At 39.3% G+C, this 20,081-nt stretch overlaps 1 protein-coding gene across 6 annotated transcripts in view; it reads right to left on the reverse strand.

The window, feature by feature from the left end:
- Positions 1 to 20,081, reverse strand: part of KIAA0586 (KIAA0586 ortholog) — a 70,184-nt gene that overhangs the window by 26,848 nt on the left and 23,255 nt on the right. For 5 of the 6 annotated variants that reach the window (XM_054286675.1, XM_054286674.1, XM_054286677.1 and 2 more), the window contains 10 exons: positions 15,868 to 16,064; positions 15,545 to 15,666; positions 14,787 to 14,968; positions 11,864 to 12,023; positions 11,033 to 11,309; positions 10,231 to 10,472; positions 9,748 to 9,824; positions 8,011 to 8,145; positions 6,223 to 6,403; positions 2,703 to 2,842 (listed from right to left, as the gene is read on the reverse strand). In XM_054286675.1, coding sequence (XP_054142650.1) covers positions 2,703 to 2,842; positions 6,223 to 6,403; positions 8,011 to 8,145; positions 9,748 to 9,824; positions 10,231 to 10,472; positions 11,033 to 11,309; positions 11,864 to 12,023; positions 14,787 to 14,968; positions 15,545 to 15,666; positions 15,868 to 16,064 — 1,713 coding nt within the window. The remainder of the gene's footprint in view (positions 1 to 2,702; positions 2,843 to 6,222; positions 6,404 to 8,010; positions 8,146 to 9,747; positions 9,825 to 10,230; positions 10,473 to 11,032; positions 11,310 to 11,863; positions 12,024 to 14,786; positions 14,969 to 15,544; positions 15,667 to 15,867; positions 16,065 to 20,081) is intronic. The other variant, XM_054286676.1, reaches the window with a different exon arrangement.

The following is a 20,081-nucleotide window of genomic DNA, read 5'->3' on the forward strand; positions in this document are numbered from 1 at the left end:
GTAATACAGCAAAACACAGTTTAAACTGAACCAAGCTGCAAACAGAAGTTTAGAGATAACACAGATTCATAACCTACAATTCTGCATTCCTGAAGATTAAAAAACCATGTCTTTTGAAATATAAAAAAATGAAAGCTAACGAGAATACCAAAGTGACAATCCCACTTGAAAAATGCAGATTGTATAAAAACATCCATACTTATAAAGGAATATTATGAAAATATTTTGCAACCAAGTGATTTTCTAAGATTTTAACAATGCATTTGGGACTTGAAATTATTTAGATTTACCATCTCTGGAATGTGTAGCCATGCAAATATGACTTCAATGTTCCTGTCCCTCCCATCATCAAAATGATTTATTTAGAATAGGAAGAGCTCAGCTTCCTCCAAGTCATTCTCTTGCTTCTTAGAGTAAGACCATGGGGGCAAAATGGCCACAAATAACAGTCAATTCCTGTATTGTTGCACCAGAATGGACAGGAGGGGTCAAAGTAAAGATGTATTTAGTCTGGCTTTCTGTCTAACAGTGGCTAAAAGCATATATAAATCTCAAAAAAAAAAAAAAAATCTAATGCCAGGAATGGAGGAGCAGCCAAGGAATTTGGGTAGATAAGAAAATTCCTGACTAAAATGACTTAAGCCATTTGTTTTGGACTGAGTGACCACACAGACTTCACTGTTCATGACTAAAAGGCATTTGCTCCTGCCCTGTGTGTGAAAACCCAGGGCTCTTTCTGTGACCTACACACCAGTGCCAGGGAGCAAACAAATCTGGCAGCTCCACATCCCTGCCAAGCCTCCCTGGCACGAGGATCCTGCTCACTCAGGCTGCAGAACCACCCAGGCTGTGCCATCACCTCCCAGGGCCAAGGACCAGCAGGACACCACCTGAAATCCCGCATTTTCTCAGCTCTCTCAGCAAACTTTGCTCCTGAATAGATTTGTCTTCTGCCTTTGTATGTAGGTGATACAGTTTGATTTCAGAGAAGGCAAGCACTGTCTGGAGATGAAGAACAAGATGTGAGAGTCAGTGACTAACTTGTGAGGAAATCCTTCAAGAAGTCTGAAGTGATTGTTGCCTTAAACATTGCACAGAATGAATGAATGAATCATCCTGAAAGGCTCAGCAGCTCCTGCTCTCTTTGCTGGTGTAATGTTACCAGAAATTCTGTTCCTGCAGGCAGGTGACAAGGCAGATCCAATGGCAGAGCTGAGCACAGATGCCAGCCTTAATTAAAGCAGGGGAAAGGTTCATCCTTGTCACAGGGTAGATAAATGCTGTCATAACAAGATTTCAAATCACCTGGTACAGGGGTTATTTTTTAATTTCACAGAAGGATGTAAAGATATAGCAGAGGATCTCACAGAATGCCTTAACCACAGTAAACATCTCTCCTGCATGGGGCAATCACTTATAGTATGATCACTTCATAAAAAGTTCTCCTGTGAGAAAGTGATGTACAGTTAAATCAGGAATAACCACACTCAGGAACAAACCCAACCCAACAAAACCACACCAAGTTCTGGGGTTTGGCTGTGTGGTTTGAAGGGAGGGTGAGTTTTACATGCCAGCAGGCAAAAAAAAAAAAGCCACACTAAGGGTTCAGATGCAAGAAGTTTCTAAAGATAAGATAATGTATAACTACCTAGAGATAAAGGATAAGATAATATATTATTATCTGTATATCTTCTGTGAAAGGCACATGTGTTACCCTCTCTGTCCCTATTACTTCTGGCCAGAATCCACTTTTGCCTGTGAACAGTAATTCCAAGAAAGTCTGTTCTGGTGAGCTCAAAGTAAAGGAGATGTAACATTAAAAATCTTCTTTGAAGATGCAACACATCACTTCAGGTGACAAATTTAAGAACTGCTCAGACACCAATGGCACACTACACATCAAGGCTCAAAAACATAAACCCAAAGGAAGTTTAATGCAAGATACTTTAGATTTTTAAAAATACAGATAAAACATCAAATATAAAAAAACTTCAGGGAAGGACAGAATTTATCCATGAATACAGCAAGTATATAATGCTCTCAAACACACTGTGCAGCCTCACATATTAGAGAGCAGTCTGCCACCTCATTTTTAGCTTTTGCCACTTGTTATTTGAATTAGTTAGCAAGTAAACCATCATCTCTAGGTAACAGCACATACTAATAAAGTAGCAAAAAATTAACTGTCTAGGCTTGAAGCAGAGATCAATAGGATGTTCCTCTACTTTAAGTGCTCTGGGGTTCATCATCCTCACTGCCTTTCCAGCCATGCCCCTACCTAGTAGGACAAATGAAGTTTCTGGAATGCTGAGGGGGTTACAACCCCTGAGGCCAAATTTCTGTATTTCTGTGCTCACCTCCTCAGGCACATATCCAGGATTTATCCTGCATTTGAAGGACTGTGCCCCTAAAACATGGGAATGCCCTAATGAATGCTGTATAGGAATGGATCCTGTGAGACCCCTGAAGATGTGAGGAAGTGCAGAAAAGCTAAAAAAAGGTCTGAGCTTTAAAGAAGGGATTTTGTAAGGATTTGTCACAGGAAACACAGTCACCTTTACAGCACACTCTTCTCAGCTGAATGTGTCATTTTATGCACCAGCTCTGTGATGTCAGGCATGATAGTGAAACAGGAAAATTTGCTTTCCCAGGTTTCAGTTTGCTCTTTCTGACTAGGCACAGGAAAAATGCTTTCAGCTCACCTGGGACAGATCCTCTGGGAGTGGTGTCATTCTGCAGCTTGGCTGGGCTGCTGGCAGAGCAGGGTTTGAACCTGGCTGTGACTCCAGTTCAACCAAAAGCATTGGAATAGGACTTGGATCTGCATCTCCAAGAATTTCTGCTGAGAGAGAAAATTTCCTTCATGAGCTGGAGCCACAATCTCCTGGTCAACTCATGTGACAGAATGTGCAGCCTTTGAAACTTCCAACAGGGGGACATGCAATGTTAAAGAGAATGATTTCCTCCTTACATGGCTCATTGTATACCCCTTAAATTGCTCTTGTGGGGATAAAAATGAAATAAGAAATACATGTCTGTGGAAATTGAAAGAATAAATCAGCTTTATCATCTGTAGTTTTGTAATGTGGCAGCATCTGAGAAAGCTTCAGAGCTGTACACTTCATCATACCATTATATGCTTAATGAGCTTTATCACACTTACTGCAAAGAAATTGGAAAAGCTTCTTCATTAAATGTTTCACTCCTGTATGAACTAAAAGAAACCTGTATATAGTCTCTCTTAAAGGGATAATTTGCTCTCTAATCCAACATTTATCATGGTTTTGCAGCCTGCAAGTGTGTAAAACATCTTTATGAAAAATGTACTGACAGCTCATGAACTAACTTTAGCCTTCTGCTATCATACAGAGCCAAAGAATGAATTTTAAGCCTAATTAACTATAATCATTGCTTAATTAACTGTAATTATTGTTCACTTTAAGACTGCATGTGCCACATTTCATTTGCATGTTAGTTTTTATATCCCTGACTTTTAGCATTGAAAACAAGGATTTATAAATGACTGATCATCAAGATGCTGTTATGAACCCACATGAGCAACACCTTCTCCATCCTACAAATGGACACTGTGTTCCCATCATACAAATAAAATCTGGTCACAAACCTGAAAACAACCCACAAGACACAGAATCCCCAAAATTCCTACAGACACCTCTGTGGGTGACTCATTCTGCCAGAGGAATTGAGGATCCACACAACACACAATCCCCAAAATTCCTACAGACACCTCTGTGGGAGACTCATTTTGCCAGAGGAAGTGAGTATCCACTGCAAGGTTTCATGTGAAAGATGCACACCCTGAAATATGTGATGTCTGACACCCATGGTTTAACTATTATTTAGTATTTGCCCTGGAAATAATTACCAAATAAAATGATGGCCCTGCATTGTAGCTGTTGTGGCTGTCAGGAAATGTTTGACTTGCACTGAAGGCCAGGCAATCACATCCCAGTGCAGAGAGAAAAACGGTTTGGAAGGAAAATGGAAACAATCACAGATCATCCTTTCCACCCTTGACCTGACCCTCCCTCCAAAACCAGATTGTTTTCTATTCAGTGTTGACTTCAGTAACAAAAGGACTTAGAAACAAGGATTTCTGTTTCTCCTTGATATGAAAACAACTCCTGTCTTGAAAGCAGATCCAAGCTTTTATACAATGTTGTTTCCTTAGCAATGCAACAAATGACTGTGCTGTGTTGGGAGGTGGGGAGGGAGGGAAGCTAAATTAAAAATCATCAGAATGCAACAGAACTCAGGCTGGGATTATAAAGATTATGTGAAAGCACAGGGCATTGCCCTGTGGTAGTTAGTACCTCCTCTCAAAAATATGCTGCAATAAAGACTAAAAACAACACTACAAGATTTAGAGATAAATATAAAAATCAGTAGAGAAATACACTGCTGGTGGATTATCATCACATGCAGAAGCTGGTCTGAAAAGTGTTAAGATATTTACAGGACAGACAAAGGGCACCCTAAATTGAATTAAATAAATTTAAAAAATTATTTTTAAAGACACAAAGAGATACAACCCTGTTGTGCCAGATACATCCATGGATAGTGTAGGTAAGGACAGACAGACATAGGGACAGGTTCTGCCATTAACAGACATCTTCCAACTCCATGATCCTGAGCACTACTACAGACTTACAGAACCAGAGAAATCCCAGAATCCCAGAATGGTTTGAGGTGGAAGGGACCTTAAACCCCATCCTGTTCACCCCCCTGCCATGGCAGGGACTGCTTCCACCATCCCAGGGTGCTCCAATCCCCATCCAGCCTGACCTGGAGCAGTTCCAGGGATCCAGGGGCAGCCACAGCTCCTCTGTGCCAGGGCCCCACCACCCTGAAACTCCTCACAGGGAAGAATTTCTTCACCACATTTAATCCAAATCTCTCCTCTTGAGTTAAAGCCATTCCCCCTTGTGCTGCACTATCTGCAGATGATCTGAGCACTGATTTATTGCTACATCAGTGTCCTTAGTGCTGACTGACCTCTACCAACACAGAGTCAAACAAGTGACTCAGAGAAATCTCTTATCTCAGAAAACTTCATGCAACCAATTTTCAAACAAACTACTTTAAAAGAAAAGTTTGATAATATATAAAGTACCAGAATATATTTTCAAGGCTGACATTGGTGTAGTTGGCCAAAATGTTAGGTCACAGCTGGTTTAAAAGGTTACTCTCTGTATGTCCAGTTCAAATGTTAATCGGTTCAAAACCAAGCAAATATTTTATTTTCTCAAAGGTTGTTTTTGCCACGTGTTAAACACATTTAATTTCAATCCACTTCCTACTGGTCAAGGGTTAATAATGTGAGATAAGCTTCTCTTGTCAAATTCATAAATGTGAAAATTAAAAGGACAGAAAAGCAGCTGTTTGATCACTTTAATTTACACAACTTTTGATGAATCAGTGCAACTACATTTGTGTTGCAACAGCTTAGTAATTATTTCAGTTTAGTTTAAACATATTTAAAACCACAGTCAACAAAATACTTTCTACATGCTTGCAGCAGCTACATTAAACAATTTTAGAAGCACATTTTCAGATAACAACAGAGAACCTGGGATAAAAAATAAGGAAGAGGAAGGATGGACCACTGCTTTCAGCATTACTTTCAATTGAAATAAAATAAATTTCCCTGCTTTACCAACAGCAACTCCCTGCTTTGTACAAGATGTGTGTGCCTCAGCTATCCATCTGGGAAAAAAATCCATTTCCATATCATTAGAGGAATATATGAAGCTAAAATATATTGCCATTTATGAGGCACTGCAGAATCAGCAGGATGGAGTGATAACAGCAAAGGGGAGCAGGGCTGAGCAAGGGGACAGAGAGAAGCAGCTTCAAGTGCTGGTGCTAACACCTGTCCATTGGAAACTGCCTCCATCTGTTACTCACAACTGAATTTGACTTAAAAGAATAAGAGACACACTTTACAAGTTAACTTTTGTATAGGCAAATGGGTATTTGCCATGATTTTTATTCCAATTATAGGAAATTGCTAAGAAGAGTGATGACAAGGCTTGAATTAAATCCAGGTCTTGAAAGAGGAACACTAATAGTTTCATTGTAGGAATTGCCTGTAAATATTGGATTTGGAATGTATGGTCTGAAATGATTTCAGATTCTGTTATGGAAAATCCTCAGAATCCACATGAATACCATAGAGAAGAAATAAGAATGGAACTGTACCTCCAATTTGGACAACCTGCCCTGGAGATGCAGAGCGGAGACCCTGGCGTGGTCTGTTCCCAAAGCTCTGGGCAGTTGGATGCTCCATGAAAATGGAATTTCCCATCAGGATTCTCTCCTGTGCTCTGGACAGCCTTGGCCTCTGACCTTCACTGAGCTCCCCAATGCTGCCATCAGAATCCTGCACAGAACACCAAAACCACAGCACACAGAAAAACCCAGTGTAAGTCTTCCAAAGCCAGGCATTGTTTTCTAATTACATTAACCCTGAAAGCTTTTATAAATTAAGTTTATTCTGTTTGCATTGGATGAAGAAAACAAGCCATGGAGATATCATCTGGGTTTGAAATGAAGATCTACATTTATCAGAAGGACAGAAAAGAAACACTTGCAGCCAAACATCATTTATTCTGTTAGTGGTATCTCTACATGATCAGAACCCAAGCTACATTTTTAGCACATGAAGCCTTTGATATTATAGATTTGGCCACTGTTGACTGCCTGACCTTGAAACATTGGCAGCATCTAAAAGCTATTGACTCTCTGCACTGCATGTCAGATAAAAGCTTCAACTTTCAAGTAGATTTGGAGGGCACTAAAAATAGGGATGGTTCCCTGGATCCTGACTTTTAAAGCTGCAGGTTAAACCCAGCTTGCTTCCATGTCAGAAAATAGGTGGAATAAACACACACACACATAAAGACACACACACATGTGCACAGTATCACTCTAAAATCATGCAGAAAGCATCCAGGAGAATTTTGATTTTCCCCTGAAGGAGAAGGGACACCTTGCCAGAATCTGGGGGGAAGTTTCTGAATGCCTTGGATGGACAGACTGAGTGGTCTGTGACTCTGGGAAAGGGAAAAAGCAAAGCAGAGCTGCATTTGTAACTGGCAGTGCTGATGAGAAAATGGCACTGCAATTACAGGCAGACTTGGGAGTTAACACTGGAGAAAGCTTTTCACAAAGTCCAGCCACCAGAGCTCATTAGCAAAATAAAGACAAAGAAACAGCCAAGGAGGTGAGTCAAGTTGGTAATTATTTAGACTAAACTGACCAAGACAGAAGGAAGAAACTGCATATGCATCAGTAGCATCACAAAAAAGCAAGATCTGCTGTAAATAAATGTGTTCATGAACCATTGCTGCAGCATTCAAAGTTCATTTCCTTCAAACATTCCTCCAGCTATGTCAGTTAGAATGAACACCCAGTCCAAACTGCTATTTTCCAACACAGAAATAACTCAGATGTGTGACAAAAAAAATTGTGCTGCAGATAATTTCAGTTTTCTGTGAGTCTCTTTTTTTTCTGCCAACTGAATAGGAATTTTTGAGGTTTTGTTCCAAGATCAGTATCAACAGCATGTGCAAAGTACATGTAAACACTTGCTGAGTTGTTCTTCATAGCTCCCTAAAACACTCCTGTGGCTGTTAAATGCAGTGTATTTGTACTGATAAACATTCCACCTTTATTGCTGAAGTGACAGAAAATTCCCCGGCACTCCAAGTGACAGGACAAACCTGGGACATGGGGACAGTCACACACCTGGAAAATTAGGTACACAGGATGTACAGTTTGTTTATAACACTGAGATTTCAGTGTTTTTTAAGGGTTTTACACAAGAATGAAGCCAACAGAAGTGGGATCACTTGCAGCAGGGAATGAAGTGTATGAAGTTGTTCTACAGCCAACAGCAAGGATAAATTTGGGATGTTTTATCTACTTTTGAGTAGGAAAGAATCACTTCAAAACTACTGTACTGGAAAGCCAAGGATTGTAAGTTACCTCTGAGTGCTCTATTCTTTCTTGTAAATAAACAGGTGCTTGATTTAATTTGGTTAAAAGAGCCAGGACAGGATCCCTGTGACAGCCTTTACCCATTCTCCTCACAACCTGCCCTTCACTTGGAGGATCATAATCCTAGAACAAAAAAACAAACAGAAAAATCCACATAATATATGCTCCAAAACTGGTTTTTGGTAGAATTTGAATCATTCTTACTTTAGTTCACAGCTAAGCTTTTTTTAACAGTAAGTTTCCACACTGAAAAATTATGTCATGAAAATTCAAGCCTTTAAAAATAAGCAAACAGATGACACACTGTTTCCTTTTACCCACAGACATGCACATTCTTTATTTGATACAAAAGACTGCAACACTTAAAGAGGAACAAAGCCCTTCAGATCAGGGAAACAGTGAAATCCTCACACATCCCTTGCTAGCAACAATCTGGCTGCAGAGCTGCTCTCACCAGCAAGGAATTACCTTCTTCAAACAGACTGGATTGACAACGGAGAAATACTAGAAGGAGGAGAAATACTAGAAGGAGAAGAAATAGTAGAAGGAGCTCCAATCCAGCTGACAAAGAAACGAAAGAACATCTAAGAAAGCAAATGTTCCTTTGATGAAGAGAACTTTAATTTAGGTGAATCTGTTATCAGAGCTTTAAGCCCAGAGTTTACAGAGAAATGTGGCAGACAGAGGAGGCACCTGAAGATCTGCCAGTCCAGGGCAGCCTCACAGCTGTGGTGGTTGTTTTGGGGGGGTTCTGTGCAGAGCCAGGAGTTGGGACTTGATCATTCTTGCGGGTCCCTTCCAGCTGAGGATGTTCTCTCATGCTGTGACGGGAATCATGGATGTTCATGGCAAGCTCTGGGTAGGAAGGAGAGGCCAGGAGAAAGGGACTCCTGCTCCAGAACATGAAACTTGCCTTGTGGAGCTTGGAAAAACCTCTGGAGGTTGTCTATCCCAACCCAGCTGCCCAAGGCAGCCCTTCTTCTAGTGTTTGGCCACTCCACAGTAAAAACATCTATGTTTAAACCAAATCTCCTGAATTCCATCCTGTGTCCACTCCCTCCCACATTTCACTGGCTCTTTCTTTGTTACTTCTTTCCACCACATATTTATCCATTGGTAAGGTCCCCCCAGAGCTTTCTCTTCTCCATCATGTCTCCCAGAATTTACGTCACAGCTACCTCTCACCAAGAGGCTTTACACAAAGTCAGAGAGGGAAAGTCCAGGCATTTGAGGAATACCAAAGAGAAAGGGAATGGAGAATATCTTGACTTGGGAGGCTTCCAGAACCATGGACTGCAGCAGACAATGGATAAGAAACTATTCTGATGTTTTAAGCAGCTTCAACTAACTCCAGCCTCAGCTAACCCACTTTAATAATTTAATCATGCAAGCAATTAAAAGATGGCTCAAAGCTGCAACAGCTCAGAGCATTGCAATGTTCTATTCTGTTTAAGATGCCTTAAAACTAGAAACAATAAAGAAATGAAAGTGCATAATAGCTATCTCTCACCTACAGAAGTATGTGAATTATCCAACTTTTTAAAACATAAATTAGTTTGTATAATGTGGTTTTTTTTTTTCCTTTGGTGTTCTGAAATTCTAACACTCTTTGTGAGTATGAATTAAAAAAGTTGGTGAGTGAAAATGTTTAAAGCACATCCAATCCAGCAGGATGGCCAAGGTGGAACCCACATTATCTCTGATTTTTATGAAAGAGTTCCTTACCATTTCATTGGCATCTCGGAGAGTACTGGATAAGCTCTCAGCCAGGTTTGGAAGAGATAATCCTCCTTCTGCTAAGGCTGAAAAATATTTTATGTTACAACTAATATAAACATTCAAATTACATGACAGAAAACCCAAGCCACATTCTTTAAGTGCAACACTGTGCTTTAGTAAATTTGGAAATTCCTACTGCTGGATGTCTATTATAAAGACATATTTTCATATTTCTTTTCCTATTTCTTACACAATAACAACTCAGCACCACATGGTACTTAAGCAAGACAAGTCCCAATTATTTTCCAAGTTGATCTCATGACAAAAGAGCAGATTGAATATTTTTTTTCTTTAATAAACAGCAGCATTTTGTTCAGTGACAGGAAAAAGAACAACAAAGCCTCGGTAATTTTCACAAACTGCAAGTTAATGCTTGCAGCTTTCTAAGAATAAGCAATAATTCCAATTCTGATTTCCACAGCTGGTTACCTGCAGCAGGCAGGGGCTGTCCATAGGGGAAGAGCACCTCCCCTTCTGAGAGGGGTCTGTCTGTGGTCTCAGTGCCCGTGGGGGTGAGGCTGCTCTCCTGGCTGGACACCCCAGAGCTCACTGTGGGCACTGGGGATGGCACCTGGGCAGGGCAGGGCAGGGGCTCCAAGGGCCTCTCTGGCAGCTGCTGGGATGGGAACACCAAAGCCTCTGGTTCCTCATCATTGGCCACTGACATCTCCCTGCAAGGACAGAACGGGCACTGTGAATACACCAGGACACGCCCAACAGTGCAGAACAACATCTGAATTCAATACTGAAAATAAACCAATCCTAGGTCTTTACTGAAAAGAACTAATTCTGAAAAAAAACCTAATTTTGAACTATTTTTTCCAATGTGAGATCACAGCATTTTACAGAATAGTTCGAGAGTTAACATAGTTAAATAATGTTATCTGTGAGTTTCTGGTTATAACTAAAAATTACCATGTGTATTCCCCAGGAGGTAACACAAAAATTTAAATGCTAATAACACAAGATTTCATTGTCACTCTATGTGTTACTGGCAGGTGTAGCAATCCAGCTTTACTAAGGGCAATGAATAAGGGCTGGTAAACCCTGAGAAAGGCCCTGATTTCATATTTTTCTCTAAACTGCCCTTCAAGCAATTAAAAAAAATGAAAACCCAATACTGCCTTATCTCAAATGCATTTCTTTCTGACTTTTTGAGCATATCTGTATAGAGAATATACATATTTCAGTTTTTAAGAAATGAGGAAATTGTGCAGCCTGTTGAACTCACACAGTCCCAGGACAGAATGGTTCTTCAGGGACAGGACTGGGGTTCTCTTCTTCCAGAGGAAGTTCTGCACCATCCCATGGGTTTGGAAGCTTCGGACTTTCCCCTTTTCCAGCCTGGGAGCCACATTCTGAGACAGGAGGGCTTGGTGTGGCCACTGGGGAAGGTGTGGTGACAGGGGTGACCACAGGAGTGACCACAGGGGTGACCACAGGAGTGACCACACGGCCCATGGCAGCTGCAATCTCAACTCCTGCACGTGGGAAGCCAAATTTCAGATCTGAAAGGAAAGCAGGAAATGTACATCAGACAGAGAGAGTCAGCTCTACCAAGCACTTGCAGTTTTTGTGATACCTTTTGATAGTTAGAAAGACTAAATTAAGAATTGCTGCTTTTAAGTACAGTGCTGGCACCTGAAGAAGTTGGAATAAAACCTCAATTTCTTCCTCAAGGGAGACTGCTCTGCATTTTAAAAAATCAAGCTGCTTTACTTGAAGAGTGTACATTTGATTAAATTAACATTACGAGCACAGGAAGGAGCAAAAGACAGCTATTTTTCTGATGTGAGAAATTGTGGAGGGGTTGGGAGGGGTGGAAATCACACAGACCATAGAAATGTGCATTAATTTTCAAAATAGAACTGTTACCAAATAAAAGATGTTTGCTTTCTATATAAAATTAGCCCATAAATTTTTGTAGAACATGAGTTTCCACTTGAATTATAGCCTCAAGAATATTTATCTTGAGAGATAACACTTCTTTGAAGAAGAAAATTAAAGGCAGTAGATTAAAGCATATTTGCTACTTCTAAACTTCAATTATTATTTTCAATACCTGTTTCTTTAATTTTTTCATGTTCATGAACATCCCCACTCATCTCTGGAGGAGATGGAGATGAATCTGGAGTTGTGACCTGAGGCAATTCTTTTTCTGAAGGTGGTGTTGGTGGTGGTGTGGCCTGGGGCGTTGGCACTGGAGTAGGCACAGGAGCCTCCTGAGGGGAAGAAAAATCATAACCACAATTATGATCTCAGTGCAGAATTCCTGCTTTCCCAGGAGCCCCAGAGAGAGCTGGGGAAGAGAGGGAAAGGCAGCTCATCACACAACAGCAACAGCTGCTGCTGCCATGGATCTGACTCCTCCAGGAAGCTGCACCAGCACAAAATTAATTAAAACCAGTGAATTAAGCATTAAAATGATTAAATTGGGAAATCGTGTACAGAACAGAACAGACTATTTAAGCTGGAACTACAATCATTATCCAGTTCAACTGCCTGACCAATTCAGGGATGACCAAAAGCTGGAATTTGTTGTTAAAGGAATTGTCCAAATGCCTCTGAAATACTGACAGGTTTGGGATACCCTGGATGCTGAGAATTTTAAACTTCCTGTGCTAAAAGGCACAGACCCACAAGAAAATACTATATTTGACCTGAAGCCATGGAGAAAACTTCCAAAATTGATTGATAGCACTGGGATTTAGTTTGAATAAAAGTGTGTAATATCACATGGTGGAAAACTTAAGAGTTTAAAGTTTTAGAATAGAGCAAAATATTAAAAAGCAAGATAGAAGTTTTAGGGCAGTGGCTAGATGTTCTTCTTCACCTTCTTCTTCATGGGTTTGGGTGGTATTTTGTAATTAGATTAGATAAATTAGAAAAGTCCACATTGCAGAGTTCAGGTGATAAGTTATTGAGTTAAAGGTAAAAATAATTGAGGTATCATTTCTTAATTAGACAGTTTAGCCTTAAAAGACCTTGTAAAAAAAGATAGTGAGCCATTTTGTAGCTTGTTAGTAGAATGCTGTAGAACTCACAACTTGTAAGACTGTAATATAAATAAGAAATAATAAACATTTGAGTCTGAACACAAAATATCATCTCAAGTGCTTTCAATCCCAAGCTTAACAGGGGAAAAAAAAAACCCCAAAAACCAACATTTAATGGTACCAACCACCTCTCCAGGAAGCCTATGCCATGTTTAACCATCCTCTGGATAAAGAAATGCTTCCTAATGTCCAGTCTATAAATTCTATTATTATATGGATTTTAATAAAGCATTTGAGACAATGTTAAGAAAATATTTCATTACAAGGACAAAATTGAGTCAGTATGATGATTTTATGGCAGAAGAACCAGCTAAAAGAAGATTACAAACAAAGCAATGACCAAGACAGCAAAGCACTAAAAGAAACACAAAGAGAATTGAGATGTTCCTTAAAAAGATGACAGCAATGGACAGAAATCTGACAAATTAGCAAATATGATGGCTCTTGTTTGGCCTGCTGTGGAGGAATATGCTGGACCTTTGCAGGTTTTTCCCAGCCTTGTTTTCTGACATTTCATAAAGAAAACAAGACAGTGAAGCTACAGGAAGACTTCCAGGCTAGTTTCTGAAGGGTATGTCCTCAGGCGGAGGATTTTTATTAAAATTTCTCATGGGAAGTGGAACCTGCAGGAACATTTGGCAGCTCACACCCAACTGTGTGACATCCTGAGCACCAAAGAACTCAGTAGCAGCTGAAATTCAGTTCTATATAGGAAAATTCACAGTGGGAAATGAGAAAACAAGAATGCATAAACTACATGTTCCAGAACTTCTGCTATAAGCTGAGTACAAATGGAAAAAGAAGAATTCAAAAACTTTGCTAGCTATCCTTTAACTTGTGCTATCATGCTAAAAAATGTGGAAAGGCTTTAAAAAACATAATTAGCTACCTGAGATTCCAATAAAGGCAGGAGAGAATCACTAGCACAGCTCAGGGCATTGAGGAAACCCCATCTTGGAGACCACATTATTATTAAAAATGTGAATTAGCATTTTAGTGTTACCTGTGCTTGAAATCTAAACTGGGAAACATCAAAGTGCTGCTCAACAGCAACAGTCAAAAAATGGATGATTGCTTTCTTCAGGCTAATCAAAAAAAGGCCAAAGAGGAGAAAACTCATCTCTTCAAGTGCACAAATATATATAGCAAGGAACACCCAACCACTTCAGCTGAAGGATGTTTCAGTTTAAGCTGATAGAGAAACCAAAGGGAGATCAGTAAATGAAGAATGGATCACAGAAGAGGTTTCTGAGCATCAGAAGAACAACCTGAGAGGAACACCAGGCCCTCCTCAATCTGTGATGGAGTGGAAGAGATGCCGGGGGGCTGAGGTTGAGCCCTCAGCAGTGAAACCTTTACTTTTTCCTATAAAATCACTTATTTAACCCTTGCAGCAGGCAGGAGGAGATGTTTCAGGCTAAGTGCACTGCAGCAGAACAGAATGACTGATCCCACTTTCAACAAAGCCTTCCATAGCTGGATTTCTAAGCACAGCAATTTCCACAAGCATCCCAAAGTCATTACACAACAGCAGATTGCAGCACAGTCATGTTGTTATCAAAGGAAGAGCCAGCTGTCATTTGATTATCAAAGGGAACACAGGAAATTATCCTGTATTACAGGAAGCTCTACTCATCAATTAAGCATTTATTCAAAACTACTGAAGTCAAAACTCAGAAAGAATTAATAGTCATTTTAACAGATCTTAAAGAATGGCTGCAAGCCCATAAGACCAAAAATAATATTGCTCTCAGCTTCCATTCCTTATTAGATGAGGAAATTAATTTTTTTTTCATCTCTCATTTATTTGCAAGAAAGCAGAATGACTATTTTTAGTCGAAAATAACATGAGCTATCATTCAACAACATGAAATTTAGCAGCAAATCCAGCAGAACTTCAGCAGAAAAGCCTGAATAAAACAGACTTACCATCATTGAGGTGGTGCAGGGAGGAAGAGGATCAGGAGCTGCTCTCTGAGCCTGGCTGTCACCCAGCATGGTTGCAATGGTTTCACTGAGAGCTTCCTTTACAAAGTTATTTATCATTTCTGAGTCCACAGGCACACCAGCATTGACAAAGAGCTGGAATCCTCCACCACCTGCAACTTCAGCTGAAAATGAAGGGATGTGAAGCACACAGCCAGGTCTCACTTCCTAAAATCCATGTACTGTACTGCAGCCACTCACTCTCTATGGAATTTTAAACATTCCTTTGCAAAAAGTGACTTTTTTTAACCTTCCAGATAAATAACAGCAGAGAAACAAATCAGGAGCATAAAAGAAGGCAACAGCAAAGGGCAGTGACATCACAGGAGAAATGCTTTTCTCTCCATTCTCACACATTCATAAGAGAAGGAATTTTTGACATATCTATTAAAAAAAGAAAGGCAAACAAACATTGCAGGCTCAGCAAAAAGCCAAATGTGATTTAGGTGGCCAATAACAGAAGGTGATTTGTACAGTGCTGTTATTCTAAGTATTCTTTTTATTTTCCATAATTTATTTCAGTGGCCTTGTAACACTGGCTGTGTCTCCACATGAATTCAGGTGTGCACTGCAGCTTTTCACACTTTCACAGGTTCAGGATTATCCACCTTTAGGCTGAGGCAACAGCCACCTCCACAGCTTGTTAAAATTAGCCAAAAATGGAGCTAATCCATCTGCTGAGAACAATAATTCCCACTTACCAATGCCAGGGGTCACAGGCTCACTGCCTTCACTCTTTCTGGAGCTGCTAACACTGGGCACTGCTTCTGTCTGAGCTGGGCACATCTCACTGATGATTTTTGCCATTATTTCTTGTTCCACCCTGGCGGAATAAAACCCATTTAAGTATCAGCAAACACCAAGACACCTAAAAGCACACAAAAGAGCATTCCTGACATAAAATGCAAGGCAGCTCAAAGGAAAATGGGTAAGGGAATGGAGGTGAGAAAAAGGGGAAGGTTAATTAGGGAATCATTCCTTCTTCCATATATATTCTTTGCCACTTTGTTAAAATGAAACTCACCAATTTACCAACTTGTTTTCTATAGTTTCTCTCTCTTGAATCAGTTCATCCAAAATATCAGCAGGCTGCTGAGGAGCAGAAGGCACAGGAGGAAACAAAGGACTATTGTGTGGTGGTGAGGCAGCTTTAAACTGGCCATTAAGCTCCACAACAGGCTCAAGGAATTCTGGAATTTCATCCTTCTCCTCTTCCTGATCCTAATAAATAAGCAGTAAATTAAGTTATGGTACATTTCTGGAAGGCAGTGTCATTGAGGTAGCTGTCAGGTTTTTTGCTTTAAGGAACATTTGTGGATGTAGGACAGCACACACACCACATTCTCCCTCCTCAGTGTGTTGCAGTTAATTGATACAACTCAAAGCTTAGCAAATCATAAATCTGTAGAGGTATAAAGCCATAGGAACTGCTCAGTAAAACATGATTTGGCTCATATTTCCTGCCTGTGCTGCATAGGGCAGGGAGCCAGTGGCAATGCTAACACTTGAAAAATTTACTTGTGACCCGTGTCAGGTTTCTTTAATGTCACACCAGAAATGTTCCTCCTCTAAACCAAAAACTTTAGGAAACATTCTACAGTAACTTGTTGGATTAGGGGTTTTTTGTTTGTTTGGGTTGGGTTTTGGTGTTTTGGTTGTTTTTCTTAAAATAAATCAAACTTGTTCTTTAAAGTCTCCAGACTGAAAAGTCAAATTCACAAAAGTTAATGAGCATGTAGTCAATTAAATCTCTAATGAACTTGCCAGCACTGCAAACTAGAAAATAGTTTACACATATGTCACATGTGTGTTTACACTTCCATTAACTCCAGCTGCTGAAAGGTAGAAGGTATTTCCGGGCAATAATTCAGACAACCCTCACAGACAACTTGATTTTAAAATAATATTCCTAAAAAGTTAGAGCAATGACTTAGTGAGTTAAAATATTTGGATTTTCCCAGAGATGCCTCCTTCCTTTTCCCCTTTTCCAAGTCCCAAAAAGCAGCCACTGAGCCATCACACAGAAATGCCTCCTGATGAATGAGAACCTGCAACCTCCACTTCTAAATATTAAAAACAAATGTCTCTAATAGTAACATGACTCTCTGAAAAGAAAATTTGGCATGCCAAATGAAAGAGATGAGGAGCTGAGCCTTGATTTACCAGTGAGAAATATGTGATGGTGCATAAAACTCACTGTAAATCTATATTTACTAAGATTAATCTCCAACACAGTGAAAGGAGAAAAAAGTCTCCTTTTCCCTTATATAAATTAAACTTACTTTCAACACATAAAATAAGAAGATCCCATGCTATATATTATTTATGAAAAAAAAAAGAAAAAAGTGAAAAAGTGTAAAGAAAAAAGAGAAAGAACAGAGAAAGGGGAGGAAAAAAGTAACATTTTCCTGTGTCCTTCCCACCTCAGCATTAACACTTTTCCTGCTTTAACACATTTTAAAACTGCAGAGTCAGAGAGGTCCCTGATGGGAATTACACAAAGAACTGCTGGGTCTTTCTGGATCTTTAAATAGTGATAATCTTCAAAGCAGGGAGAAAAGCAGAATATGTGTATTTGGGTGCTAAACAAAGATTTTTAAGGCATAGAAATGAGCAGAGAAGTTAAGTCAGAAGGCCCTGGGTGCCTTGCAAGCTGCTCAGCAGCTCATGCTGTTGGGATATGTGTGCTGAGAACAGTAATTCACTCTGACAGCAAATGTAAAGATGTCTTTGTCCAGCATTTCATTATGTATTTTCCTCTGCCTGCATTACTCCATAAATTTTCTTTGATGTTGCCTATTTAATACCTCGGAAAGTATGCAAAATACAAACATCTGGATTAAATAAAGCAAGTACATACAATACATCTTACATCTATTTAGTAACTCTGACAAACTTTTGCAGCTCTACTGCATTTCTAAAATATTTTATATTTTATAGCACACAAATCCATAATAATGCAGAAAATCACATTCATTTGGGGGTGATATATTATCTCTGCTGAAATAAAAAAATCATGTAATAGTCAGTATTTAATTATACAGATTGAACTTGAACATATATCAAAACTTGCAGACCAATCCTGAATACTCTGCACTCAATTCTGCATTTTGCTTCCCTGGGGACTGTTGAAAATATCTATCACAACACCCAATCAAAATATGGCATAAATTAGAAAGACTTTCAGATATGATTGGAATATTAATCACTGTATTTTATTATAAAGTATCAAGCCAAAATTCTATTTCCTAAATTATATTCAGATAATTAAAAAAAAAAGTTTGAAATTATTAGATGATATAGATTAGTTTTGTTCCATTACCAAACATGTACATGCAGAGTTTATTAAAGACTCCTGAAACTTAAGCCATGGATTTCCTCTTGATGGATTTCTACAGGAATTCTCAGGAGCAAGGTCAGGCTGCATTGCAGGTGTCACCTGTGAGCTTTTGTCTGAAGAGTGAAGTGTAAAAATATCAATGTCCTGCCCAAGAGCATCAATGGGAAATGAAGGTTGAGGAAAATACATTTATATTTATACCTGAGCTCTGTAGTTTCATATTTTGCTGTGGCATTCAAATTGGAAGCAAAAACTCTGAGAAAAAAAATCTCCTACCTTGCAATTAGGGCATTATCAGAGAGAGCAAAAAGTGCATTTAACCTGAAACCCCAGGGAGTTTGCTGAAGGAACTGCAGGATGTGGCTGCTGGTAAGAATTTGAGAGCAGACTCAATAAATCTGAGAGCTGAGCAAGTTTCTCACTCTGAAATAATCCCAGCATGGTTTGGGTGGGAAAGGACCTCCAGGACATTTTGTCCCAAACCCCTGCCATGGGCAGGGACATTTCCACCAGACCAGGCTGCCCCAAGCCTGCCCAACCTGGCCTGGAACACTGCCAGGGAAAACAAACACAGAAAAAGGAAGCAGAAACAAACAAAAAAGGAAGAGATTTCACACAAATACTTATCTTGCTCAGTCCTAACAGAATTAAGCTTTCATAATAAAAGGAGAGTGGGGGAAGATAATAAAAGCTATTTTTTTGTATAGCATTTTATGCACATACTTTCATGAATCTGAAGACTCTTTTATAACAATAACTTTGCTTTCTTTTGATGTCTTAAATGCCCCTGCCACTCCAGAGACTGATTTTATGCTCCCCCATTGTGTTTGCCTTGCACATTTTTAAGAACATTGTCTGTGTGGTCATAGGCCAAACATATGTTTCACTTGGAACAATTTTGGTATTGTGGTTAAAATATATCCCATTGCCAAAACTAAAAGATAAAAGCAATCCAGGGAAAAAAAAAAAAAGAAAAAATAAAAGATGAGTAACTATTATTCACATAATAAAAAATTTAACATTGCAGCATTTTTTGATGGTTCCTAAAATGATTTCTTTAAAGCTTTTTTCTTGTGCTAACAGAAGAACAATGTCCACAGAGATTTAACTCCTCCCCTCCAGTAACATAAGGTAATTTTGAAATTATAAATGAATAAAGCATTTACACACTTTTGATAGACAAACCATCAAATTAGGGCTGTTTTAATGAACTGATAATGTTAAATGATTAACTCATTTTAAAAATAAATCTATCTGCAAGCACTAGGGTTAATATTTGATGTACAGTCTAATCCTGGGATCAGGGAGATATAGAAGTAAAAAGAATAAATTTTTGGGGAAGTTTTGATTACACACAGTGAGTTTTGTTCAGTAAAGTGAAATACAGGCTGGTTCACCAACCTTTAGTTTCTCAGAACCCCCCAGACAAGAGGTCAGCTAACCAAGGAAAAAATTAAACTGTGAAAGAGGATCTCAAATAAACCTGTGTTACCATAAACCAGAAACAACAATACTGTCAAGAATTTCTTCTTAAGATCTAATGCTATCCCTGTCCTCTATCACTTTGAAGCCATTCCCCCTTCTCCTGTCACTCCAGGTCTTGGTCCCAAGTCCCTCTTCAGCTCTCCTGGAGCCCCTTTAGGTGCTCCAAGGTCTCCCCAGAACCTTTTCTTCTCCAGGATGAAGAACCCCAGCTCTCTCAGGCTGTCACCACATTCATTACATGCAGAGTTTTAAATTGTAAACTCTAAGTGCTATAATCACTGCTGGTTTTAGAGAAATATTTGTATTTCTAGTGGATTCTAACATATCCAAAGAAAAGCTAATTTTAGCTTTTTACTCTTATTTTTCAAAAGCTTCTCTACTCACCAACACACAGTAATTTCTAATATCCTCTA

The sequence above is a fragment of the Melozone crissalis genome, unplaced genomic scaffold, assembly GCF_028551555.1.
Source record: "Melozone crissalis strain CALT ecotype California unplaced genomic scaffold, PUWL_Pcris_2 ptg000056l_1, whole genome shotgun sequence".
NCBI classification, from domain to species: Eukaryota; Metazoa; Chordata; class Aves; order Passeriformes; family Passerellidae; genus Melozone; species Melozone crissalis.